At 36.8% G+C, this 27958-nt stretch overlaps 1 protein-coding gene across 3 annotated transcripts in view; it reads left to right on the top strand.

Annotated features, from left to right (window-relative positions):
• ATP6V1A (ATPase H+ transporting V1 subunit A) overlaps positions 1-27056 on the top strand; it is a 64887-nt gene extending 37831 nt beyond the window's left edge. For all 3 annotated transcript variants that reach the window (XM_030329871.2, XM_030329872.2, XM_030329874.1), the window contains 10 exons: positions 792-943; positions 4889-5051; positions 5588-5696; positions 11528-11650; positions 12016-12130; positions 12687-12750; positions 14819-15022; positions 19488-19582; positions 21403-21574; positions 24701-27056. In XM_030329871.2, coding sequence (XP_030185731.1) covers positions 792-943; positions 4889-5051; positions 5588-5696; positions 11528-11650; positions 12016-12130; positions 12687-12750; positions 14819-15022; positions 19488-19582; positions 21403-21574; positions 24701-24793 — 1290 coding nt within the window. In that variant the 3' untranslated portion in view covers positions 24794-27056. The remainder of the gene's footprint in view (positions 1-791; positions 944-4888; positions 5052-5587; positions 5697-11527; positions 11651-12015; positions 12131-12686; positions 12751-14818; positions 15023-19487; positions 19583-21402; positions 21575-24700) is intronic.
• Positions 27057-27958: the final 902 nt, after the last annotated feature.

The raw sequence follows: 27958 nt of genomic DNA, 5'->3' as shown, positions 1-27958 counted from the left end.
TAGACAGTTCAAATTCATGGAGTAACAAAATTATAGATTGCTATAAGTCTGTGGACATTGGGATTATTTGTGAGTAGTTGAAACCATCTCAGTGTTCATAAATGTTAGAGTATTACTCATTATCTTTTTGCTTTTGTAAATATTTAAAAATATTTTATTAGATATTTTAGGGTTCTTAAGTATTTTTTATTAAATCGGTATAAGAGCACTATAATAAAGTAAACAAAGGAAAGAGTAATACGAAGACTTTCATTTCTCCCTCAGTCCCAAGTGTATCTTCTGTATCTTTTTAAGACCTGTCCCTGTGCATATCCATATCAATTTTTTAACTATTCTTCTATTATTTGAAATAAGTCTTTCTCAACTCCTATTTTTTTAAGCATTAAAACTAATAAATGCACCTGGTTAAAAAAAATTAGAACTGTATATAAAGATTTGCAGGGCACCTGGGTGGCTCAGTCAGTTGATCGTCCACCTCTTGGTTTTGGCTCAGGTCATGATCTCACAGTTCATGGGATTGAGCCCTGTGTTGGGCTATGTGCTGACAGCATGGAACCTGCTTGGTATACTCTCCCTCCCTCTCTCTCTCTGCCTCTTCCCTGCTCACACACATTCTCTCTGAAAATAAATAAACATATACATAAAAAAAGATTGGCAATAAGAAATATAAATCTCCTCCACTTCCACATACTAGCTTTCTACCCCCAAGAGGAATTTGGGGTTACTTTGATGTTAGAGGAAGAAATGTTCATAAATTTGACTGTACTTAACATCCTACTGTATTTCTATAGGATGTTGTCTTGGAACTTGAATTTGAAGGTATAAAGGAAAAGTTTAGCATGGTCCAAGTGTGGCCTGTACGTCAAGTTCGGCCTGTCACTGAGAAGCTGCCAGCTAATCATCCCTTGTTGACTGGCCAGAGGGTCCTTGATGCCCTTTTTCCGTAAGTTTGAGCTATGTCCTGTGGTTTTTCCTCAGAGGATTATATGTGGTTATTGTTTCCCTGCCTTATAGATATCTTATGTGCTAATGCTATAATAAATTTTATCTAGAGAAATAATAGTAAATTAGTTAAAAATGTTCATATATTGCCAATGTTTATTATGGAGTGAAATCATTGACACAGTTGCAAAAAGAGCATTACTTCTAACACTTTTTGAAAAAATAAAATTTCCAGAAAATCTGTACCCAAACAATATAGCTATCTTTATTTAGCTGTCCTGGAATTAGTAGACTGGTGTCACTATAAATATGGTTTCTAAAATCAACTGGGCTCTCTGTGCTGCCCAGGAATCTTTCTTAATTTATAGTCTGCTCTTTGCCATTTTCTTCATCAGCTGCTTAAAAACCTCAAACCTCTTGTCTTTAAATCTCAGACTTTACCATACTCTGCTTTACTTTCAACAAAAAGACTTCATCATTTATTTCACAGAAAAGACAGAAGCTGTGATACAGTAACTCCTTCAACTTCTGAATCACGAACCCACATACGTCCTACTTAAACCCTTCAAACCTACCCTCTGAGTTGTTCTCACTATTTCTCACAAGGTCTTCGATCTTGTGACTTATTAGTCAGCACCTCCTGTTTCCATATCCTTCAGGAACCAGCTTAAGCTTAATAGTCTGTCACTCTTATGGATACTGGCCAATGGACTATATTTTCTTGTTCCTTTGTTTTCTGTCACACTCACCCGGCAAAATCCCAACTGAATCTGTCCAGCCACCTCCTGCTCCCAAGTCTACACACAGGCTGCTGAGAAATTCAGTTAATCAGTGCAAGGTGGAATCTCACTGCTGGGTCCCAAATCCTACTGCATTTCTCTCTTTCCCATTCTCCTGCTCTCCTCAGCAGCTGTTTCAGACCTCTGCACCTGCCTCAGGTCCTGGGCTCTACTCTTCCTTCTTCGTTAGCAACAAATGATCATACTAGAGCCTTCACATGTGAAACTCCTTCCATTAATGTACACTTCCATTCGTCCCCTCTCATCTTTCCTCTTTCTGGAGCTTATCCTACCTCATGTCTCCTCAGGGACCTCCCTCTGTAGGTAATCTTCCTTTTATTTCCCATTTCATGAAAAAATATCTACCTTCTATCCTTTTCTCCTTTCTGTCTTCCACTACTTGTCTCCTCATCTTCACAGCCAGACTCCTTGAAAAAATAAATTAGCCATCTCCACTTTTCCCACTGTAATTCACAGTGCCTGCCCAGCTGGCTTGCCCACAGTTGAAACTACTGTCACTAACATTCTCACTCACTACCATACTGATAATTCAATAAATAAGTTTTAGTATTTCCTTAATTTCTATGACTTTGAATGTTGAATGTTGCTGCTGATTCCTTCCTCCTTGAAATACCCTGTTTTTGTTCTTCCTGTTAGCTTCTATACACAAGTCCTTATTCTCCACTGCAAGTTCCTTCTCCTTTAATTTTGATATTTCTTAGAATTTTTCCCTTTCTGGGGCCCCTTACCCTATGTGGATAACTTTGTCCACTCTAATGACTTAAATCTTCCTCTACATATGATGACTTCCAAATCTGTATCTTCCCCCAGATTTTGTGTGAGTTCCAGACTCACATTTCACTTCTGATCATGCCTCTCCTTTTGAACATCTAATGGGTACTTCTAAGTCAATATGTTCATAGCTAAAATCATCATCTTAATCACCACTCCCTTCCTTGAAACTTGTTCATCTTTTTTTGTTGCCTGTTTCAATGGCTATCATTATCCATCCAGTGAATGCTGAATCTAAAATCTATGATTTCTCTCAAGGATCATTCTTACCTGCTCACATCTAATTATTGAAGAAGTGCTTTTATTCTCTTACCCAGGTATTTTTTATCTACATCTTTCATCCCTACTCCATGATTTTAATTAAGGATCTTACCCTTGTTCCTGCCATAATCACATTTAATTAGACTTCTCCTTAGTCTTGCCTCCTTTCTAAAGGATTGTCCATATTACATAATGACACATCTAAAACACATAACTGGTCCTATACTGTTTTGCTTGAAACCCCAAAATGCTTTTTATTGCTCTTAAATACTCCTGCGGCGCCTGGGTGGCTCAGTCGGTTGAGTGTCCAACTTCAGCTCAGGTCATGATTTCACAGTTCGTGGGTTTGAGCCCCATGTTGGGCTCTGTGATGACGGCTCAGGCCTGGAGCCTGCTTCAGATTCTGTGTCCCCCTCTCTCTCTGTCCCTCCGCCACTCATGCTCTTTCTCTCAAAAATAAATAAATACTAAAAAAATACATACTCCTTAACTCCTTATAAAACCATCTGGTCTGTGATCTGGCTATTGCTTACTTTCCAGTATCATGTCAGCCACTTGATGGCCCAGCTTCCTTATGCATCATCTTCCAGGCATGCTGAAGGACTTTTAGCTCCTCAAGCAGTGCTCCCTCTTGCCCCTGGACCTTTGGATATGCTATTTCCTCTGCTTAGAATGTTATTTCCCTTTGTCTGGCTAATTTCTGTTTCCTTTCAGGTCCTTCCCTTCAGAAGGATTTCCTGACCCTACTCCAATCCAGTGTCAGACTTTGCACCCCTTCCTGTGTTTTCCCCTAGCACCTCGGATGTTCTCTTGATAGCATGTTTCACATTGAATTGTTGAACTTCCAAACTGGGGTACACCCAGCCCTGCCTCCCCATCCAAGTTAAAAGTGATTTGAGAGAGGTATACAAAGCCATAGGATGAATGGACATGCCCTCGTGGTTTATCAGAGTCACTGAAAGGTTTGAAGGAGAGGGACATCTGGGTGGCTCAGTCAGTTGAGCATCCAACTTCATCCCAGATCATGATCTCACAGTTTGTGAGTTCAAGCCCCACATCGGGCTCACTGCTGTCAGCCTGTCAGCACAGAGCCCACTTCAGATTCTCTGTCCCCTTCTATCTGCCCCTCTTCCACCTGTGCTGTCCCCCCAAAATAAATAAGTATTAAAAGAAAAAAAAAGGTTTGAAGAAGAAAAAAAATGTTTAATGTGTATTAGTTTAATTTTGAAGAAGTCTGTCATTATTATTAAGGTCATAATGTTTCTGTGAATTTTATAATAAAACAGTATTGCAAAGAAATTTCCCTTAGCAATAAATTTCATTTCTCCTGCCCACACCCTCCTGCTCTACATGCACACTTGGCGTGTGAACACACACACGGACACATACCACACCATTCACTTTGCCCTGCCCTTAAGGATATTTCACTCTCTCTTGCCACTTCTTAGGAAAAGTTTGAATGTAGCTGCTAAATGGCACTATAACCACCAGCTGACTTTGGTTTACACCGCTGGAATGTGAGCTCTGCCTACAGAAACATGGCTATCTTATTTGCTGGTGTCTCTCCGGCCATTTCAAACAGTTTTTAGTGCCTAGGAAGTACTTTATAAATAGTTATTCAGTGTATAAAAGGGGATTGACATAACACCTTAACAAAATTCTTTGTTCATTAACCTTTATAGCAAGATACGATTTTCTTAGGTCTTATTTTTTGCCTCAAGACAACTTAGAAAAGTTGTTTAAATTTTTCTTTTAGCTGTAATTCCTATATTGTGCTTACATGAACTAATTTATATAAACATTCCAAGTATCATTAGTACTGTTTTATTTTCATATTCCTTTTCCCCAAGTACTTTATGGCATGTACCCTCCCAATCTAGCTATTAAAGGTGGTAGAGATGGTTAATGACAATAAAAAACATACACTGTTACAGGTACCAGCTGCGGAAGCAATTACTGTATCTGTGTATCTATCTTTGTATATATATAGATACAGATGAAAATATTTCAAAGTGCTTTGTTTCTTCAACTTGTTTTTCTGTGTCACTTACCTACTTTATTTGTTAGTAGTAATTAGCAAGTGTAGTAATCCACACTTTGTTTTCTCCGCTCAGATGTGTACAGGGAGGAACTACTGCAATCCCGGGGGCTTTCGGCTGTGGAAAGACAGTGATATCGCAGTCTCTATCCAAGTATTCCAATAGTGATGTGATCATCTATGTAGGATGTGGTGAACGAGGAAATGAGATGTCTGAAGTCCTCCGGGACTTCCCAGAGGTCTGTACATACAAAGCTTCAAATATTATTTTAGAGAAAATACCACTAACCGACTTCCTTTGGCAATTAAAAAAGCTTTGTCTTGGACCTAGAGCAATGCTCTGATTTGTCAAGGATCTCTTAAAGAATTTTCTGATTATATTTGTGATTCAATTTGTATATTCCAGGAAAGGAATTTGAATTTTTCAAATACTTTAAAGTTTCTATTTGTGGTCTGATGGTTTTCAGTTATTGGGAGAAAGATAAAATAGACAAAATATTTGTAGATGGGAACTTTATATTGGCTTTATATGATCTACTAGGTTGCTAAAGTAATATTCCTTTTTCCATAAAATAATGGATTTCGTTTATGCAGTGGAAATAATGCCTATCTTCTTTCCAGCACAGTGGGGCAGGGGGGAGAGGTTGGAGTGATGAGAAATATTACTTTGGGAAAACTGATTATAAGAGGGATTAAATATGGGTAAGTTGTAAAAGCGGGGACTAAAATGTTCTGTTTGGAAATGGGAGGGTCATAATCGATTGTTTAATTCTAGCTCACGATGGAAGTCGATGGTAAGGTGGAATCAATTATGAAGAGGACAGCTTTGGTAGCCAATACCTCCAATATGCCTGTTGCTGCTAGAGAAGCTTCTATTTATACTGGTGAGTATATGAATTGAAATAAAAGCAGTGTACATCTGTTCTTAACTTTAAAGCTAGCACCAAACCTTTTCTTTTTCCAAAGAACTTTCCTTTCATTCTAAAATACTTTGTGTGTACAACCATATTCCTAGCTTTTAAAAAATGCTGCACAGGGGCGCCTGGGTGGCTCAGTCGGTTAGGCGTCCGACTTTAGCTCATGTCACGATCTCACGGTCCGTGAGTTCGAGCCCCGCATCGGGCTCTGGGATGATGGTTCAGAGCCTGGAGCCTGCTTCCGATTCTGTGTCTCCCTCTCTCTCTGTCCCTCCCCTGTTCATGCTCTGTCTCTCTCTGTCTCAAAAATAAATAAACGTTAAAAAAAAAAAAATTAAAAAAAAAAATGCTGCACAAAAATGAATAAATCAATAAATAAAAATAAAAAATGCTTTATGTACTATAAAATAGCTTTATGTACATATGAGGATATGTCAGTATATTTCTAGAATTGTCTCAATCTTGTTAATAACCAGAAAATGATGTTATCTTCTACTACCATTTTTTTTTCATTACATGTTTTACCATTGTTCTAAACTCCAAATAAATCTATATGTCTGTAACTTTAATGATGACCTTTGGATTAGTATATTTTGATGGCTAGATATAAAAGATAAGAAAATCAATGCACTTATGTGTTACCTCCCATATTTGCTCCCACTTCTATCCCCACTTTTTGGTACTTTTATTTCTACATTTTCAGATTTATGATATTCACATTCTATGTGTAACCATGCATACAATATTCTATTAGCCTTAAACCTAGAGTAAAATGGAGTCAGTCCCCACAGGCACTCTTTTGGCTATAATTTCTCCATTTATTTTGTGGTTGGCTAAAATCTGACTTTTGAAAGTTTCCTCAAGAAAGTCTCAGGGAAACTACATTCTATGAATTCTTTTTTTTTTATTTTTTTTAAAAAAAATTTTTTTTTTCAACGTTTATTTATTTTTGGGACAGAGAGAGACAGAGCATGAACGGGGGAGGGGCAGAGAGAGAGGGAGACACAGAATCGGAAACAGGCTCCAGGCTCTGAGCCATCAACCCAGAGCCTGACGCGGGGCTCGAACTCCCGGACCGCGAGATCGTGACCTGGCTGAAGTCGGACGCTTAACCGACTGCGCCACCGAGGCGCCCCTCTATGAATTCTTATTTCTTCATAAGTTTGTTTTTTTCTACTGCCTTTAAATTTTCTTTTTTGTTTGTTTTTTTTTTTTAATGTTTATTTTTGAGAGAGAGAGAGAGAGAGAGAGAAAGAGTGTGAGCAGGGGAGGGGCAGAGAGAGAGGGAGACACAGAATCTGAAGCAGGCTCCAGACTTCGAGCTGTCAGCACAGAGCCCAGCATGGGACTCGAACTCACAAGCCATGAGATCATGACCTGAGCCTAAGTCAGATGTTTAACTGACTGAGCCACGCAGGCACACCTGTTTTTGTTTTTGTTTTTGTTTTTGTTTTTTTAAGGAATCTCTACCCCCAGCATGGAGCTCAAACTCATGACTCTGAGATCAAGAGTCGCATGCCCTTCCGACTAAGCCAGCCAGGCACCCCAATACTGCCTTTAAATTTTAATAGTAGTTTGGTTGAGTATAAAATATTTTGGATCAATGTATGTTTCCTTGAGAACTTTTATTGTAGCACTAAATACAAGCGAGGGATCTGAAGCCAACCTGCTTTTTTTTCCTTTTATGGAAGATTTTTTTTTTTTTTTCCCCAAAGGAATTTCTCCTTCAATTTAAAGTTTTATAACTTTTGGGGACCTGGGTGGCTCAGTCAATTAAGCGTCTGACTTCTGCTTAGGTCATGATCCCACAGTTCTTGAGTTCAAGCCCTGCATCAGGTTCTGTACTGACAGCTCAGAGCCTGGAGCCTGCTTTGGATTCTGTGTCTCCCTCTCTCTCTGCCTTTTCCCCAATCATGTACTGTCTCTTTCTGTCTCTCAAAAATAAGTAAACATTAAAAATTTAAAAAAATAATAAAGTTTTACAACTTTATTAAGATATATGCCAATATTGATAGTTTTGATAAATTTTTCCTGAGGCGTAGTTACTTTTTCAGCTTATGAACGTGTCTTTCATTTTGGAAAATTTTCAAGAATTGTTTCCCAAACTTTTCTCTTCTGCTATGGTTATCTTCTTCAAACTAGACATATTGGATCTCCTTTATCTGTTTACCTTATATATCTTATCCTTTCTAATCCTTTTTATTTAGCCTTTTGTTCATTTGCTCACAGGATATTCAGTGGTTATTCTATGCTTTGCTGCTAATGAAACGTTCATTTCTGTAATGGCTTTATTTTTTCTTCCAGCTCTTTGTTGAGCTCTGCTGGCTCATGAAACCTCTTTTCTGACCTTACTGTATATTCCTTGAGATTTTATTGTGTGGTAGGACGCGTTATTAACAGTTTCTTTCATTAATTTATCGTGGTCACAGTTTTCACCTGTTCCTTGGCAGGTTCTTTGGCCATCATTGTATTTGCTCCTCTGTCCTTTTTCTTCTTGTATTTTGTGTAGTTCCCATACTGATATGTATTGTTAATATTACTCATCTCTGCAGGAGATGGGAAGGGAGACAGGATTGCTTCATGGCAATCTGTGGAGTTTGTTGTGGCATGGAGTTGTGTAAGTTACTTTGATCTTCTTCTGCCAACAGAAATCTACTGCCACAAGGTCACTTACAGTGCATTCTTTCTCTTCTACCCTGCCTCACCCACTTTTTCCTCACTGTAAAGAGTGCCTACCTGCATTTTGTTTGTCCCCATCACCCTGCTTCTCCTTGATGCCATACTGGATCCAAGGAACTCCTGCCAGTACCCAGTATCCCTTGTGCAGTGTTCCAAACAAAGGATTCTTGGCTTTGCCCCAGTTTTACAAAAGCATAATCTGAGATGTTCAGCTTCAGGTGAATTCTTGGGGTCTTCCCACATCCTTGTTTGGGTTTTACCTCATTTAGGTGGCTTTCCTCATTATTTTGTTGTGTAGCTAAACATGTCCCCTAGTTTTTGGTAATAGAGTTTGTGTTTTTTATACTTCTTGTTCTCCTTGTTTAGTGATTACTTTTATGAGAAGGGAAAAGGGACATATTCACCTATTATTTTAAGACAAGAAGTCTACCTACTTCTTCTAAATGGCTGCACAGTATCCCTTCTGTATGGCTGTATCATAATCTATTTTACCAGCATCCTTCTGGTAGACACATAAATTATTGACAGGTTTTGGTTTTTTGTTTTTTGTTTTTGTTTTGGGTTTTGTTTTGTTTTTTTGTTGTTGTTTTTTTTTGCTATCACAAACCTTGATTCACTAAAACATCCTTGTGTATGTTTTTTACAGTTTCTTTTCATGTTTTGTGCATGTGTTTCTTTGTACATTTTTGTAAGGTAAGTTTATAAAAGTAAAATTGCTAAGCATACAACTGTTAATGTGGATCTTAGATATTGATAGCTCTTCAAAAAGGATATGAGTGAACAAGAGTTCTGTTTCCCCACATCTTCACCAGTGCTATGTTTTGTAATGCTTCCTAATGATAATTATCAAACACACAGTGAACGCTGATGTACTCAGCACCTAGGTTTAACAATTTACTATCCCTGCTCTATAGATACATATTCAGAGTGCACTCTGTCTCTCTCTCTCAAAAATAAAAAGACATTAAACAAAAAAAAAAAAGGGGCAGGGAGGCGCCTGGGTGGCTCAGTTGGTTGAGCATCCGACTTCAGCTCTGATCACGATCTCTTGGTTCACATGTTTGAGCCCTGCATCAGGCTCTGTGCTGACAGCTCAGAGCCTAGAGCCTGTTTCAGATTCTGTGTCTCCACCTCTCTCTGCCCCTCCCCTGCTCACACTCTGTCTCTCTCTCTCTCAAAAATAAATTTTAAAAAACATTTAAAAATTTTTAAAATAAAGATACCGATTCAGTCTGTATTTCTTTCAGCTAACATCTTTCCTATCTGTATTAACTAATTGAAAGCTGCATTCTGTCCATTTTCCTTTTGGATAGGAGTTATTTTTCATACTGATTTATAAAAGCTCTTTGAAATTAGTCTTTTATCTGTCATGAGTTGGCCAGTGTTTTCCCAGTTTGTTCATTTTTTTATTTTGTCTGAGGTTTGTTTTTGTTTTTTTTTTAACTAGTAGGCACTGAAAACTCTTTGAAGTTTACTCATATGTATCTGTTTCTTCCACCAAGTCTCCCTAATACGTTATCACAGAATATTATCACAGAGGCTTAAAGTGCAGCTATGTATGCTCATATAAGTGAGGATCTGATCCTATCATCAGATTGAAAGATGTGATAACTATTGTTTTTTAAGCCTTTTTAAATGTTTATTTATTTATTTTTGAGAAAGTGCAAGCCGGGGAGAGGCAGAAAGAGAGGGAGAGAAAGGATCCCAAGCATGCTCCACACAGTGCTCAGGGCTGTATCTCATAACGCCTGAGATCATAATCTGAGCCAAAATCAAGAGTTGGTCACTTAAGCAACTGAGTCACCCAGGCACCCCTTTTTTAAAAACTTAATAATGAGAAGCAATATTTTTTTTAAAGACTTTGTTCATGGAATCATTTTTTTAGAAGCCTCAGATATCGATTTCTTATTCTGAAAGTACAATATGATAAATAGTAAAGCGCTGAATTTTCGAGCACTATTTTGTTTTACTTATATAAGACTTTTTCTTTACTGGTAAAATAAAGGAATCAGGGCATTAGATTTTGAGACTATTATAATTTAGTTAAGGTGTTTATACATATCATTTCATCTGCTATACACAAGTAGGTAGAACAAGAGTTATTCCATTTTAACAGATTAGGAAATAACACTGGGAAATGAAGTTAGTTGTGGAGATTAATCAGAGAACAGGAGCTAGAACCCAGGACTTCTTTCTGTCTATTAGCTTCTTCTAAATGGTTTACTCTAAGTGATTTAACAGAACAGAACCTGGTATACACAGGAGAATGATCTGGATAATTAAGATATTACTTGTGTTAACATTTGTTGCATTTGAAAAATAAGCTAATTAGTTGATAGTTTTTGGTATATGTGTATGTGATACGTAGACAAAAGCTACAATGGGAATTAATTTCAGACTTAATTGTCTCAACAAAAAATAGAGAAAAAGTCTTTTCCTGGTTTTTAAAATGTACAATATTGGGATACCTGGATGGCTCAGTTAAGTTTCTGACTTTGGCTCAAATCACGATCTCACGGTTTGTGGGCTCAAGCCCTGCGTCGGGCTCAGAGCCTGGACACAGATTCTGTGTCTCCCTCTCTCTGTCCCTCTCCCACTCATGCTCTGTCTCTCTCAAAAATAAATAAACATAAAAAAATTAAATGCACAATATTAGAATAGGCTATGGCAACAAATAAACCCAAATTTGTCATTGCTCAGGATAACAGATGTTTTTTTAAGTGGTTAGGGGGACTCTTCTTCATTCTGTCATTCTGGGCTGGGACCCAGGCTGAAAAGTACTCTTCCGTTTTCAACTCCTGACTTTCAGGGCTGCTGGGAGTCCTGTCCATCTCAGTAAGCCAGAAAGAATAAAGAGCATGGAAGGATGTGTGGCATGCCTGATGATGGAACTCATTACTTCGACTTTCATTCTGTTAGCTAGAGGTCAGTTACCTGGTCATATCTAAATACAAAGGAAGCTAGGAAATATAATTTGGCTGTATGCACAAAAGAAGGGGGATTTTGGTGAACAGCTAACAGTCTGCCTCATGTATTTATTGCTTTAAAGTTTTCTTAATGATGCCAAGTCAGGATTCTACATTATAGAATTATAACTTGTAATATTCTCCCCAATTTAGGAATTACGCTGTCAGAATATTTCCGTGACATGGGTTATCACGTCAGTATGATGGCTGACTCTACCTCTAGATGGGCGGAGGCCCTTAGAGAAATCTCTGGTCGCTTAGCTGAAATGCCTGCAGGTGAGTCTTTGTATTGCTTATTATATTAAAAGGCTGATAGGATTTTTAGGACTGGCTTAGAACCTCCCTTAAATTTCTTTTCACGGGGCTCCTGGGTGGCTCAGTTGGTTGAGCATCCACCTTCACCCAAGTCGTCATCTCATGGTTCATGAGTTGGAGCCCTGCGTCGAGCTCTATGCTGACAGCGTGGGGCTTGGAGCCTGCTTCAGATTCTGTGTCTCACTCTTCGCCCCTCCCACGTTCGCTCTCTTTCTGTCTCTCTCTCTCTCTCTCTCTCTCTCTCTCTGTCTCTTTCAAAAATAAATATTAAAATTTTTTTTTTTTTTTTTTTTTTTTAAAGAAAAAATTTTCTTTTCGCTTTTCAGATAGTGGATATCCTGCATACCTTGGTGCCCGTCTGGCCTCTTTCTATGAGCGAGCAGGCAGGGTGAAATGTCTTGGAAATCCTGAAAGAGAAGGAAGTGTCAGCATTGTAGGAGCGTAAGCACCTAAACTATTTACTCTTCAAAAGAAGAATAAAAAGTCATATATTTTAAAGAGAAAATATTCAGCTTCCTCTGAGGGTAGTGGTTCTTAACCACTGCAGGGTCACCCGAGGAGCTCTTTACAATGTACATGTTTAGGTTATCTCTGCACTGATTTTTTTATATTCAAGTCACAATATCTTACGAGTAACTTAGAAAATTATAGACATGTTTAAGTAAGATTGTATGGAAAAACAAAGTGAAGATCCATGATCACTACCTAAAGCCATACTTTGTTCTTAGAGTTTTTTCTTCCTTCCTGCTTCATCTATTCGATTAGAGTCATGAAATTGATTATGTCTCTCATATTTTGCACTTGAAGGCATTCAATAGTTACCATTCTTATTTGCAATTTAGTATTGATTTTTATTAATATTTGTATGTAGATTTTCTTTTCAAACGTTAGTTCTAAAGTTATTTACATTAAAATTAACTTCTAAAAAACTTTTACTTTCATATACCGGCTGTGTTTTCTTAAGCTTTTCTAATGACTTTTTTTCTTTTAAATTTAGGGTTTCTCCACCTGGTGGTGATTTTTCTGATCCAGTTACATCCGCTACTCTTGGTATTGTTCAGGTATACCTTTTCCTAGCATAGTCAACTTCTGAGCTTTCCCACCCTTACCCTAATGTTACCTAATCATCGTGAAGTATTAAATTTACTCATTAAAAGTAGGCAGTAGGAAGGTTTGTTTTAGGAACATTCTTGTCACTGAGAGTTTTTATTCTGTCCATTCTTTCTTAGCTCTTTGCTGAAGATTTATGAAATTTAATTTCTGTAAGTGGAAAATATATCTGGAATAGCAAAGTTTTATTAGTATTAGAATAATACTACCCTTTAAATGAGAGTAACCCTGGTTGTAGAAACAAATAGGCCTAAAAATGCATAATGACAAAAACCCAGTAGAAGTTTCTTTTTCCTCATAGTATGGTCTAAAGCAGATGATCCTATCAGAGGGCAGCTCTTTTCCATATACTAATAATTCACAGACCAGAGGTCCTTCCAGCTTGGGCTCCACCATCATCACCTAGACTGTTAACCATCTTCATCTTGCTGCCACAAGTGGAAACTGTGGAGAAGGCACACCCACTCTGTGAACTTTGGGCTCCAGTGCAATCCCCCACTCATTCTGTTAGCTACACCCAGATGAAAGCAAAGCTGGAAAGTGTAGTTTCTGCCTACGCAGCTGCCTCCCAGTGACAAGGCATGAATGGTAGTGGATAGCTAGCCAACTTGGCCATTAAGAGAAGCCTAAGTGAAAGATGTATACAAATCAGGACTATAGTAAAGAAAATAAATGTTGATATATTCATAAGTATTATTCATGTGAGAAAAAGAATATTTGCTTACGTTTCTGTCAGTATCTGATAAAAAGAAATGTCAGGCTAAATGTACAGCTCTCAAGGTGTTTAACCTTTGCTAACATTTTGAGTTTAAATTTCAGGGAAAGGAGAAGTAAAGTCAAGAAGGTATAAAATATAGGGGTTCCTGGGCAGCTTAGTTAAGCGTCCAACTTTGGCTCAGGTCATGATCTCACACCTTTTTCGTGTGTTTGAGCATTGCATCAGGCTCTGTGCTGACAGCTCAGAGCCTGGAGCTGCTTCAGGTTCTGTGTCTTCCTCTCTGTCTCTGCCCCACCCCGGCTCTAACTCTGTGTCTCTCAAAAGTACATAAACATTAAAAAACAAAACAAAATGGGGTGCCTGGGTGGCTCAGTTGGTTAAGCAGCCTACTTCGGCTCAGGTCACGATCTCACAGTTGGTGAATTTGAGCCCCATATCAGGCTCTGTGCTGACAGCTCAGCGCCTGAAGCTGCTTCAGATTCTGTCTCCCTGTCTCTCTCTGCCCCTCCCCCACTCGGGCAGTCTCTTTCTCTCTCAAAAATAAATAAACATCAAAAAATTTTTTGGGGCGCCTGGGTGGCGCAGTCGGTTAAGCGTCCGACTTCAGCCAGGTCACGATCTCGCGGTCCGTGAGTTCAAGCCCCGCGTCGGGCTCTGGGCTGGTGGCTCAGAGCCTGGAGCCTGTTTCCGATTCTGTGTCTCCCTCTCTCTCTGCCCCTCCCCCGTTCATGCTCTGTCTCTCTCTGTCCCAAAAATAAATAAACGTTGAAAAAAAAAAAAATTTAACAAAAAAAAAATTTTTTTTAAAAAGTAGTAGAAAACTTTAAAAAATGACTAAAATATACATGAACATTTGGCCTTTGAAAAACGATTGGTAGACTTATTGAGTTGACCCTTCATGATAGGGAATCCAAGTTAATCAGAATGTTTCCAGGTTTTTAAACAAAGGGAAGAATCTGTTCTTTCTCTATAGACATTTTCTGGTTCCTCTGTTTATATTGTACCATAATAAATCTTCAAAGGAGTCAATTTTTTTTTTCTATCAGATTTGCCACACTATTGAGGAAATTCAGATACAATTTGAATTTGACTATAATTCTCCTGAAACTAAAAGAAATACATTTTTTAATTCTAAGTTTTATTCTATTTCAGTTACACATGGTATATACTAAAAAGATAATTTGACCAAAAAATTACAGAATTGCATATTTAGAACAAGCAAATATACTTCAAGGCTTTATTTATTTACTTATTTAAGAAAAATCATTGAATTTGTTTTTGTTTTTGTTTTTTTACATCAGGTGTTTTGGGGCTTAGATAAAAAACTAGCTCAACGTAAGCATTTCCCCTCTGTCAACTGGTTAATCAGCTATAGCAAGTACATGCGTGCGTTGGACGAGTACTATGACAAACACTTCACAGAATTTGTTCCTCTGAGGACCAAAGCTAAGGAGATTCTGCAGGAAGAAGAAGACCTGGCAGAAATTGTACAACTTGTCGGAAAGGTGAGTAGTTAAGCCCCATGGAGGACAGATCCAGGAGTTATACTGGTGTGTTTTAAGGACAGAGAGAAACTTGGATTCTTGCCTAGCAAAATGAGTCTTTATTAAATGTTTTTTAAAATAATGGAATTTTAGCTTAGCCTTTATCCAGTAGATATTTGAGGGTCCCATTTATGTTATGGAAGGTAGAAAGATGATTATTGTTTTGATTATCTACTATTGAGTAACAAACCACTCCAATACTTTTGAGTGTTTGAACAGTGTTTTACTGCTCATAGTTTCGGGGCTGATTTTGCTTGGGCCCCTCATACAGTTGCAGTCATATGGTGGCTGAGGCTGGAGTCATCTGAAAGTTTCTTCCCTCGCAGGTTTAGTGCCTGGGCTGGGATGGCTAGAATGGCTATGGGTTAGCTGGACATTTGTCCCTCCATGTAGTGTCTCCACATGGCAGTTTAGGGCTGTCAGACAGAGTATATAAAAAGAAAGAAAGTGGAAACCAACAGCCTCATAAGCTGGGGCCCCCAAACTAGTATATCTATCACTTCTGTTTTGTTCTGGTCAAAGCAGGCACAGAGCTTTCCTAGGTTAAAGAAGAGGGGCTTGCACTTCAAAATGGTCAACCAGAAGGAGGAACTAAATTGTTAGAGCCTTTATATTCTTTTTGATCCTCTATAGTGCTTTGCATGGTCCTGGTTATATTGTAGATGAGAAAGAAACACTGGATTTACTTTTATTTCTTGAAATAGAACATACCCATCACCAACCAAATTAGAAGTGCCGTGCTTTGGATCAATTTTATTTTTGCAGGAGCACCAAAGCTAGGAATCAGAAGGATTGGATGCTAGTTTTTTTTTTTTTTGATAATAGCTGTGTGACCTTCAACACGTGACTTGTATTCTTGTGTCTGTGTCTTGATGTTTCAAAGGAGGATGGTATAATTAAATTTAGCCAGATTAAATTCCAGAGTTGAATGACTTCTCAGATGGTATGCAGTGCTAGTCAGGATGTCCGTTTCTCTATCTGGCTCTGTTCTTTTTATTATATGTTATAAAGTCACCTCCTAATTTGTTTTCCACAACCGATAGTATTATTAGCTAACTAGCACATATTAAATACTCATTTTTTATAAATGAGTACTATGGCCCTGGTTAAGAGGAAGTAGAAACAGAAGACCTCCAGAACCAAAGACAATATAAGAAAAGACAATCACAGGGGCATTTTGTTTGTGAATATAGATATCAAATTCCTAAATTAAATATTACTGTTTACTAGATTCTGTAGGGTATTAAAAGAATAAAATAACACAAGTAAAGTTTATCTCAGGAATGCAAATATGATTCAACACAAAATCTGTTATTGTAACTCACCAATGTAATTAATGTAATGAAAAAGGGATATCTCAACCAATGTGGAAAAAGCATTTGAAGTTCATTACTTATTTATAGTTTTTAAAAATCTCTTAGTAAGCAAGGAATAGAGGGGAATTTCCTTAATTTGTTAAAGGTAATATACTAAAACCCAGGGAAAATATTTTACTTAAAGGAAAAACTTCTGATGCATTCTGTTTAAATATCAGGATTAAAACAAGAATACTTACTATCACTGCTAATGCTCAAATACCAGAAGACCTAATCAATGATATAAGAAAAGAGAAAACTTGTAAAGAAAGAAATTAAAATATCATTATATAATAAGAAAAATAACAATTAATAGAGAAACGATTAGAACTAATAGAAGTTTGGTGAGGGTTTCAAGATAAACAAAAAATCAAGAAAATGTTTCTGTATTAGCAATAGCAGTTAGAAAATAAAACTAAAAATAAGGTGTCCACAATAGTAACAAAAATGAGAATGTAGGAACTAATCAAAAATAACATTATTCTGTGGAAAACATTTTAAAACTAATAAATGAAACAAAATCTGAAGACATAGAGAGACAGTCCAAGGTCTTAGATAGACTTATTAGGTAGATAGCACTTTAATCTATAAATTTGATGTGATGCCAGTCAAATTCCTGGTTACATCTTTTGTACAAATTAGTAACCATTCAAAAATTCATTTGCTATCACAAATACTATTCTTTAAAAAAGAATAATAAAAAGGGAGATTTTACTCTATTGGATATCAATACAAAACATTGTGATAAAAACGTGTTATTGGTGAAATAACAGACAAATAGATCAGTGAAAGAAAACAGAAATGTACTCAAGTATATATAGACTTTTCATATGGCAAAGATGGTATCACAATTCGAATGCAGGGAGGATGGATTGTTTTAGTGATGATGGAAAACTATTTTAAATTGGAGAAAAATAAAAATGCAGCATTACCTAATTCCACACACAAAACTAGACTCCAGATTAGCAATTTAAATGTGAAAGATGAGACTTTCAAGTTAATAGACGCAAACGTTAAGAGAATATCTCTGTGATCAATGGTTGGAAAAGGGCTTTTTAAACAAACCCCCATTCATACACACAAGCAATTAAAAAAAAAAGATTTTGATTATATGAAATGCAAGGATTTTTGTTCACCAAAGGCCTATCATGGATAGAGGTGACAAAACAGATGACTGATTGGGAGGGAGTTTGCAACATCTAAAACTGATGAACTGTTACCTAACAGTTAAGTTAACAAGAAGATTAGAACTCCCAACAGACATGGGCAAAGGAAGTAGCAGACAGATTATAGAAGAGGAGAAGAGGAAAAACGCAAAAGATTAAGAAGCCTGTGGAGAAATGCTCAAACGATAATGAAATATCATGTCATACCAGTGAAAATGGCAAATATCAGAAAGCTGGATAACGCCAACTGGTGTGAGGACAGAGGAATGGTGTGCTGTTGGTGGGAGTGTCATCTGGGATGGCATCGTGGAGAGCAGTGACAGTACTTGGTTGTATATATCCTGTGACGTAGCGGTTCTGTTTCCGGATATTTATCTCAAAAGAAATTCCCAAACAGGTCCTTAAATGGACACGTTTGTGGTGGCAGGGAGTTAGAGGAAATCTCAGTGCTTTCTACGGGGGCAAAGATGGAAAATAAAAATAGAGAAGGAGCATACTGTGGAAAATGAGGTATGCAAGAGCTAGAAGCAGACTGTGTGACACACAGCAACATGGCTGGATCTGAAAAAGTGCCAAAGACACAAATAAAACTGCCTTACATAATTAAAAATACTATTACAAAATAAAATACCCATTTCACATGAATTTATGCACATAAAAGAATACACATAAAACATTTGAATACTTGCCTGTGGTTGAAGAGGAGATTAGGGATAAAAGGAATTTAAAAAGCAGGAAAAAGAAAAGAAACAAGACCTGATCCTTACCTCTAAGGATCTTAGTTGTAAAAAGATAACAAAAGACTACAGTTAAGGGACACCTGGCTGGCTCAGTCAGAAGAGCATGTGACTCTTAATCTCAGTCGAGAGTTTGAGCCCACGTTGGATGTAGACATTACTTAAATAAAATTTTTTAAAAAATGCGCTGCATTCCAGTCATTAAAAAAAAAAAAAATAGTTAACTTACTGAGCCTGTCCCTTTCCCACAATTCCCAAGAAATTTTTACCTGTTAGTCTAATTAGGGTGATTGCAAGAGTTAAAGTTTTTGAGGCAGTGATATTTAAAGAAGCTCTAACAGCAAATCCAATAAAATAGCACCGACATAAGTACATGCTTCCTATACTTTGCATTTATATAGTTGTAAACACCATGTAATGTTTTTTAAAAATTAACTGTTTATGAAATGTATAGATCTTGAAACAAACTTAAGGCTCAAAATTCAAATAATTAAGCTAGGAAGCCAGGATGTGAGGAAGAAAGCATTTCAAAAAAAAGAAGAAAGTTAATTTATTTGTATACATACCATGTTCATAGTAGCACCTATTCACAATAGCTAAGGGGTGGAAACAACCCACTGTCCTTTGATGAATGGATAAACAAAATGTGGTGCATGTATGTATATAATGGAATATTATCCAGCCTTAAAAAGGAAGGAAAATTCTAACAACTACAGAATGGATGAACCTTGAGGACACTATGTAAAGTGAAATAAGGTAGTCACAAAAACACAAATATTGTATGATTTTGTCTAAAGCAGTCACATTCATAGAAACAGAAAGTAGAATGGTGGTTACCAGGGTCTGGGAGAGGGGGAGAAGGAGAGTTGCTATTTAATGGATGTAGAGTTTCAGATTTGCAAGATGACCAGTTATGGTAATCTGTTTCACAACAATGTGAATATACTTAACATTACTGAACTACACTTAAAACTGGTTAAGATGGAAATTTTTATCTTAAATGGTTTTTACCACAATAAAAAAAAATTAACAAGCAGTTATAAAGTGAATTTATTAATGATAGGCGATTGTGTATTGATTATATAGTTTTTGTTTGCTTAATTGCTTATAATCACTGATCCCGCATTATGGAAGTAAATTTTTAAAAATATTTTTTTTTCTCTTTTAGGCTTCTCTAGCAGAAACAGATAAAATCACTCTGGAAGTAGCAAAACTTATCAAAGATGATTTCTTACAACAAAATGGGTATACTCCTTATGACAGGTAACCTATCCTGATTATTTTCTTTTTTTATTTGAGGATTTTCTGTTGGATTTTGAAGAAAGAGCTGCCTTCACATTAGAATTCTTTTTTTTTTTCTTCAAATGCAGACGCAACTCTGACTCAATTTATGTTCTTTGGATTGTTATAGCAAACATCTAACGATCTAATATGTACCCTTGTCTTGATTTTGCTTATTTGTGCAGTTATGACAGTATTTTCACTCATTGCCCAGCCATCTTTAAGTAGATTAGATTATGGCATAGTGTGCAGAATGAGGGGATCATTGCCTCCTTCAGAAGCTTTTCTCAATACCCCTTACAACTGCCCATGCCTCTTCTACTCTTTTCCTAAATAAGTATGTCCTACTTTCGTGCTTCATTTCCCAGTAGACTTAGTCTCTTTCTGCTAGTCTCTGTTAGATGTCCCATTTGTCTCTGCATCTACTGTGGCTTAAAGTCTCCATTTCTTTTCTTTTATTTTTTTTTAAATTTTTTAATGTTTGTTTATTTTTGAGAGAGAGAGACAGACAGACAGACTGTGAGCAGAGGAGGGGCAGAAAGAGAGGGAGACACAGAATCCGAAGCAGGCTCCAGGCTCTGAGCTGTCAGCACAGAGCCCGACGCGGGTCTCATGAACTGTGAGGTGATGACCTGAGCCAAAGTCAGACTCTTAACCGACTGAGCCACCCAGGTGCCCAAGTCCCTATTTCTTTTAAACTTTGATAGTATTGAGCCCTTTCATCATAGGCTAGCTTTTCTCCCTCAGATCATAGTTGGATTGAAGAAGGAACTGAACAAATAGGATTATGAGAATGTAGGACAAGCAGAAAATATGATAACATAAATCTCAAAAATCTGTATCAGGAAGTTAAGTTCTGGCCACCCATACAAAAATAATTCAACCAGGGGAAAATTCTTTGGAAAGCATAGTACAGAATGTTCATGAAATTGTGCATGCAAGTGTGTTTGAATGTGTCAGGAAGTTGATAAGAATGCATGTGATCCAAGTTGAGTATTAATGTGTGTGTCCTCATTATTAAAAGGTATGGGTAAGTGAAAATGACCACGTTAATGGGGGAAGGGGTTACTGTTCATTTTAGGAAATTACAGTTTTCTGTTTTCCTATTATTCATTAAACCTTCACCCCACTATCACAAGGGAGTCTTTGCAACTCAGTTATTTTACCATTTGGGTTACTCCTTTAACTGCACTGTATGAAAACAGACCCTCAGAGGTTAGATTATAGCAGTACTCAGTCATTAGATTATAGCAGTACTGTTTAATTGTTCTTCCTCTTTAGTTATTTTCTTTTTTTTTTTTATTTATTTTTTAACATTCATTTATTGTTGAGAGACAGAGAGAGACAGAGCATGAGCATGGGAGGGGCAGAGAAAGGAGGAGACACAGAATCTGAAGCAGGCTCCAGGCTCCGAGCTGCCAGCACAGAGCCCGACATGGGGCTTAAACTCACAAACTGCGAGATCATGACCTGAGCTGAAGTCGGACACTCAACCGACTGAGCCACCCAGGAGCCCCATCTTTAGTTATTTTAATAGATAAAAAAAGAACATCACCTTAAGATAAATAAATGAATATATATCTCCATCTATGCATTCACTCCATATCCCATCTCTACCCAAAAACTCTGGATACGTAGTTGTTAGTGTTTACCACTTTTTTTTTCATTCCTTATTATCTGATAAATATAAGTAGTCTGCATATTTAAATAAAGAAGCTAATGCTCTGCTATTTTGTAGATGAAATATGAGCCTGCTTTGGATTTTATTTTGTTAATTATTTTGACTTTCATTTTTACCCTAGGTTCTGCCCATTCTACAAGACAGTAGGGATGCTGTCCAACATGATTGCGTTTTATGATATGGCCCGTAGAGCTGTTGAAACCACTGCACAGAGTGACAATAAAATCACATGGTCCATTATCCGCGAGCACATGGGGGAGATCCTCTATAAACTTTCCTCCATGAAATTCAAGGTATATTTTGTTTCTACTTAACTTTTTTAGTAGGAAATGTTTCTTTTGAATTATTTAACTATTTACAAACAATCTATTTCTCCACGACCTAATGTGTGAAACTTGGGTTTATCATTTTCATACAGGCTCAGGACCAGAACAGACCTTAAAGTTATGTTCAAATAAGAATTCTAGTGATAAAAGTTTTAGTATGTCATGTCTAAAATAAATGCTGACATGTTTTCCCTTTTGTCTTAACTGCCAGGCAGTTTAGAGCTAAAATCATAGCTGGGCAGCAATTACTTTACCTCAAGTACCTATTACCAATTTACCCCCATGCTCACCTGAAATGACTTCTGCTGTTTACTTCTAAGTATCCTGTTACGCATCATTTTTAACTTTGAGGTGGATTCTTTTTTTTCTTAATTACTCTAGCCATAAATAGGTAATTAAATGAGATTATCAGTAGAAATCCAAATGTGTAAGATTGTTTTTAAAATATTTGATCAGTTGGGTTGTATTTAATTATTTCTAAATTAAGACATCCAAGTATATTTACTAATCACCTTTAGAGAAATTGAGAACGATTCTGTGACAGTGCATTATATATATAGTGTTTGTTTACACTATAAGTTGAAAGTAAATCTGTAAAAATAGTCACTGTAACAAGAATTTTAAAATATTCACACTCTATGAGTCCTTTCGCTTCAATTCAAAACATATGACCCAATAACCAGATTTCTTTTTAAATGAAGTATAGTTGACATACAATAATCAGAAAAAACATTTTTTTAAACAATTTTTTTAATGTTTGTTTATTTTGGGGAGAACAAAAGCAGGGAAGGGCACAGAGAGGGGACAGAGGATCTGAAGCAGGCTCCACACCGACAGCAGTGAGCCTGATGTGGGGCTCGAACTCACAAACCACGAGATCATGACCTAAGTAAGCCAAGTCAGACATTCAACTGACTGAGCCATCCAGCTGCCTCCCAAAAGAGGGGAGCACACAAGCCGGGGAGGGGCAGAGAAAGAGGGAGAGAGAGAATCTCAACCAGGCTCCTCACTGATAGCACAGAGCCCAACAGAGCTCTGTCTCACAAACTATGAGATCATGACCTGAGCCAAAATCAAAAGCCAGACACTTAACTGACTGAGCCACCCAGGTGCACCTAATCAGAGACTTTTGATATGAATGTATGTAAAAGGTTTTTTTTTTTTTTTTTTTTTAATGTTCATTTATTTTAGAGACAGAGCAGAAGCGGGGGAGGGGCAGAGAGAACTGGAGACAGAATCTGAAGCAGGCTGCAGGCTCTGAGCTGTCAGTACAGAGCCCAACGCAGGGCTCAAACCCACGAACCATGAGATCATGACCTGAGCCGAAGTCGGACACTTAACCAGCTGAGCCACCCAGGCGCCCCAAAGATTGTTTATTAAACTTCTTAAATGTCATTCAAGGGTAAACAGGATCAACAGTACATTATGGCATGTACATTATAGCAAGAGTATTAAGAAGACATCAATATCATTTTTTCAAAGAATATCCAAAGATCTGAGCAAATGTTTATGGTATAATGAGTGAAAAAAATCAGGTTGCAAAAAAATTCTATATGTAATTTGATCCAAATTTTATTTTTAAAGATTAAACATTCATATGGATAAAGAAAATGTGATACACAGACACATTCACACATGTATAGTGGAATATTAATCAACCATAAAAAGGTGAAATCTTGCCAATTGTAACCTGGATGGATTGAGAGAGTATAATGCTAAGTGAAGTAAGTCATTTAGAGGAAGGCAAATACCATATGATTTCACTCATATGTGGAATTTAAGAAACACAGCAAACAAACAAAGGAAAAAAGAGGCAAACCAAAAAACAGACTCCTGTGGAGAATAGGCTGGTGGTTGTCAGAGGAGAGATGGGTTGGGGGAATGGGTGAAAGGAAGGTGAAGGGAATTAAGAACACACTGCTACTATGATGAGCACTGAGTAATGTATAGAAGTGTTGAATCACTATAATTGTATATTTAAAACTTATATAACACTGTATATTAGTTATACTTTAAATAAATAAATGGATTATACATTCATAGGAAGAGGATTAAAAATATATGTGATAAGGGGCACCTGGGTGGCTCAGTTTGTTGAGCGGCTGACTCTTCGTCTCGGCTCAGGTTATGATCTCACAGTTCGTGGGTTCAATCCCCACGTCAGGCTCCACGCTGAAAACATGGAGCCTGCTTGGGATTATACCTCTCTCTCTGCCCTTCCCCTGCTTGCTCATGCTCTCTCTGTCTCTCCCAAAATAAATAGGTGAACTTTAAAAAAAAATTTATAAATATATATATATATATATGCAATGATAAATAATATAGCGATGATTTCTGATCATGTGATTCAAGGTGATATCTTTTTTCTATTTACATGCACATTGTATCAAATTAATATCTCCATAATTTTTTATGTCATTAAATATTCTTCTGTAACATTATTTTGTGGCTGGAGAATAATATTTGCCTATTGTTAGGTATATAGGAAATTTCCAGTTGTTGGTATGGACAGCTTTGTTTATGTAGTTGGTTTTGTGTATTTTCCTGTTATAGCTTCCCAGAAGTGAAATGATTGAGTCCGGGCTTAAATATTTTAAAGCCTCTTTTATACATACTACTCAATTAAGTTGTTTTCCATAAGGATTTAAAATACACATTTTAAGATTATTTTAGAAATTTTACTTCCTTTGTTCCAATGTGATACTATGAGACCATGAACAGTAAATTATGTTTTGACTAAATTAATTCCAACTATCTTGTACATGCTAGAGAATGAATGTAATGTGTGATACTGCATAATTTTCCCATATTTTGCATATTGTTGAGGATAAATCATCTATTGGTCGTTGAATACAGTTAGCAGGCAAAATACAAAATCAAAATTTTGTCTTCTTTCTGTTAGGTTGGAGTATTACTCCATTTATACATTTCTCTTCTTATAGGAAAATAAGGATAATTTTGACCCCTGCCTGTGTTTTAGCAGTGTACCTCACTTAACCTAATACTCAAAATATATTAAACATACGTAACTTACTACCTGTTCTGAAAATTCTTTTCCAAAGGTAAATTGAATTCTGTAATGTCTTTTTTCAGGATCCGGTAAAAGACGGTGAAGCAAAGATCAAGGCTGACTACGCACAACTTCTTGAAGACATGCAGAACGCATTCCGTAGCCTCGAAGATTAGAACTGTGATTTCTTTCCTTCTTTTCCTCAGCAGTCTCTCCTCTGTGTATAGTTTCCTAAATTTCTCATCTCCAAACCCTTTGCTTCTTTGTTGTGCAGCTTTGAGACTAGTGCCTATGTGTGTTATCGCTTGTTCCCCTGTTTATCTGGTGGGTCTTCTATGAAACAAACATTCCTTTGTTCCAGTGTTTGAAGGGCCTCCCTGATCCTTTCTCCGAATGGTGAATGTAGTAAATATGATATATAATGGCTACACTACTGTAAACTCATATGTAGGGTGACATGCCTCCTTGTCCTAGGTTTGCCCTTGCCTCATCACCATTAAATTGTAAATGGGACTATTGCATGTACTCTCTTTGCAATAGATCTGGAGCGGAAGGCCAGATTTCTACACGTTTTGACAGGTACTTTGTGAAATGACTCAATATCTATGTGGTAAGGTTATTTGCAGCTTAGCATTTTGCTAAGTAGCTGCTTTGCAGGATATAATTACTTTTTTAAAACCATGAATGATTAATGTTCCAATTATGCATTGCCTCCCCCAGTATAAATCAGGAATGTTTATAGGAAACTGTTGGGAACTCTACTGTTTTTAAAACAGGCATTTGTGGGACTCAGCACAGTATATGAATCAGTACCCTCTAAAAAAGTGGAAAAGGAGCCAAGTGGTCAAACTTAAACATCATCTTGTTAAAGCATATTTTATTTCAGTATGAAAAATGCAGTATCAAGGACTACCCTACTACATTACTAGGAAAGTCTTTTTAAAATCACATTTAAAACAATCACGGGGAACTTGATCCACTTCGTGCCCTTTTTCTTTTCCTCAAACATCTTAGAAGCCGAAGCTTCTAAGAATCATGTGGCAGTGTGATGGGCAGTAAAATGCCACAGAGAAGATATTCAGTAGTGGTTAAGGCTGTTTGCACCATTAAGGACCAGCTGGACTGTAGTGATTCTTGGGGCCAGAGCGGCATTACATTTTTACAAGATAATGATGTGTGTCATGTGTTTGCATGTTTGTTTGCTCAGTGAACTTTTGAACAACCAGTTTGCCAGCTTACTGGCTCAAAAGACTTTTCAGAATATCTGTAACAATAGCATAGCAGTTTTCATCCTGTTTAATAAGGATGAAATTAATTCTTTTATCTGCTAATAACAGAATCTGGGTCATGTGAAAAAAAGATAATTTCATCCTGTCTTTTAAGTATATGTTTTAAAGTAATAATTTCTGTCTTTGTGTAAGGCACACTTCAGAACAGCTCTGAGAGCAACAGTTTCTCATTACTTCTTTCTGACCAATAGTGCTGGCACCATTGCTTCCTCTTTAGGAAGAGGAAAGGGCATGTGAACATGCCTAACAACCTCAAATACCCAAATGTAATAGCATAAATAAAGTATTTATTTTATGCCTCAGTATATTATTATTTAAATTTTTAGGTCATGTATTTCTTTTGGTCCGTCAAGGAAAGTAGAGAATTCAGCAGTGGTTTGTTTCAGTCTTGCAGACTGCATGTTTTTACAGTGGCTTGCTGTTCAGGATAGATATTCTTCCATATGTAGCTTTTTTTTTTTTTTTTAACTTTTCCAAATATTGGAAAATATAAAAATTATGCAATGATTCGTTGAGATGTGGACTTAATGGTGCTGCTTAATCAGTTTGCTTCCAATGTGGCCTCCCACCTAGAGGCCCGAAGACCAGTGGAATTGAAAAGGATTTCAAAAATGTTCTATTCCTACCTTAAATCTACCAGCAAACCAGGATTATGATAGTAATGAGTGATATAATGAAGAAAGTTTGACCAAGTTTGTTTTTTTGTCATTCTGAGTTTGCAATGTAATTCTTACTCCCTTTGAAGAATGCTGATGTATGGGTGTGAAGATGCTGGAGACAGAAGATGCTCTGATACTCATTGTAAGTGTCCCTTCATCTGTATGTTGTAGAACTTCAAATTGGTCACTGATCATATTTCTTTAGTAAGAACCTGTTAAAATTACAACAATCTTTTAAAAAGATGATGCAGTTCTATATTTATTGTGCTATGCCTGGTCCTAAGTGGAGCCAGTTAAACAAGTTTCATATGTATTTTTCCAGTGTTAAATCTCACACATTGTACCCTTTGGAAATTTCCTTCCATCCTGAAGAACGAATAGAAGAGGCCATATATATTGCCTCCTTATCCTTGAGATTTCACTATCTTTATGTTAAAAGTTGTGTATAATTGTTAAAATCTATGAAAGAATAAAAAGTGGATTTAAATTAACATTTTTTCATGTGTGTGTGCGTGTGGCAGGATCTGCTAAAAAACATACCACCTTGTATTTTTTTTTTATTGTTCTCAGTGTGAACTTTTAAATTTTTTGTTTCTCCCTTTCTTTATAGATTGTTCCTTAAGATCATGAAATTGAGTTGGGACTCTCACTATAGACTATATAAAGCTCACTATAAAAAGCCCTATAATCATAACCAGTATGATTTGGAAATGTAGTACACAGAATCGCATGCCATTCTGAATATTACTTTAAGTTGAAAAAGTGAATCGTTTCTAAAAATGCACTTACAAATTAAAGGAGATCAATCGTACTCATTTCTATTTTTGACAAATGACTAAAACCTTGTTATTCATTCATAGATTTTTCAAGCTAAATCAGTTAAGATCCAAGGTAACAGCATGTTACTGGGACATATTTTATGTCTTTATTTTTTAAAATTTTTGTAATGTTTGTTACAGAGACAGAACAGAACAGACAGAATTTGACAGAGACAGAACGTGAGTGGGGGAGGGGCAGAGAGTGAGAGGGACACAAAATCCAAAGCAGGCTCCAGGCTTTGAGCTATCAGCACAGAACCCAATGCAGGGCTCAACCCACGAGCTGTGAGATCATGACCTGAGCTGAAATTGAATGCTTAACCCACTGAGCCACCCAGGCACTCCTATTTTATTTCTTTAAATGTATTTTTAACAACTTCCAAGGGAGTAAAGAAACAGTGTGAAGTGAACAACTCTGTATTACTATCAAGTGTCAAGTTTATCTAGAGAAATACTTAAAAATCCATAGGAAAACATATTCATTATAGAATGTTTGGATAATTTATAGTCCACTTGGTAATATCCCAGTCTCTTTGGGTTATTCTTTTAATCTATTGCTACAATATAAGAGCACA

This window comes from Lynx canadensis, chromosome C2 (genome assembly GCF_007474595.2).
Source record: "Lynx canadensis isolate LIC74 chromosome C2, mLynCan4.pri.v2, whole genome shotgun sequence".
Taxonomy (NCBI): Eukaryota; Metazoa; Chordata; class Mammalia; order Carnivora; family Felidae; genus Lynx; species Lynx canadensis.
This window is presented reverse-complemented; position numbering and strand designations above follow the sequence as displayed.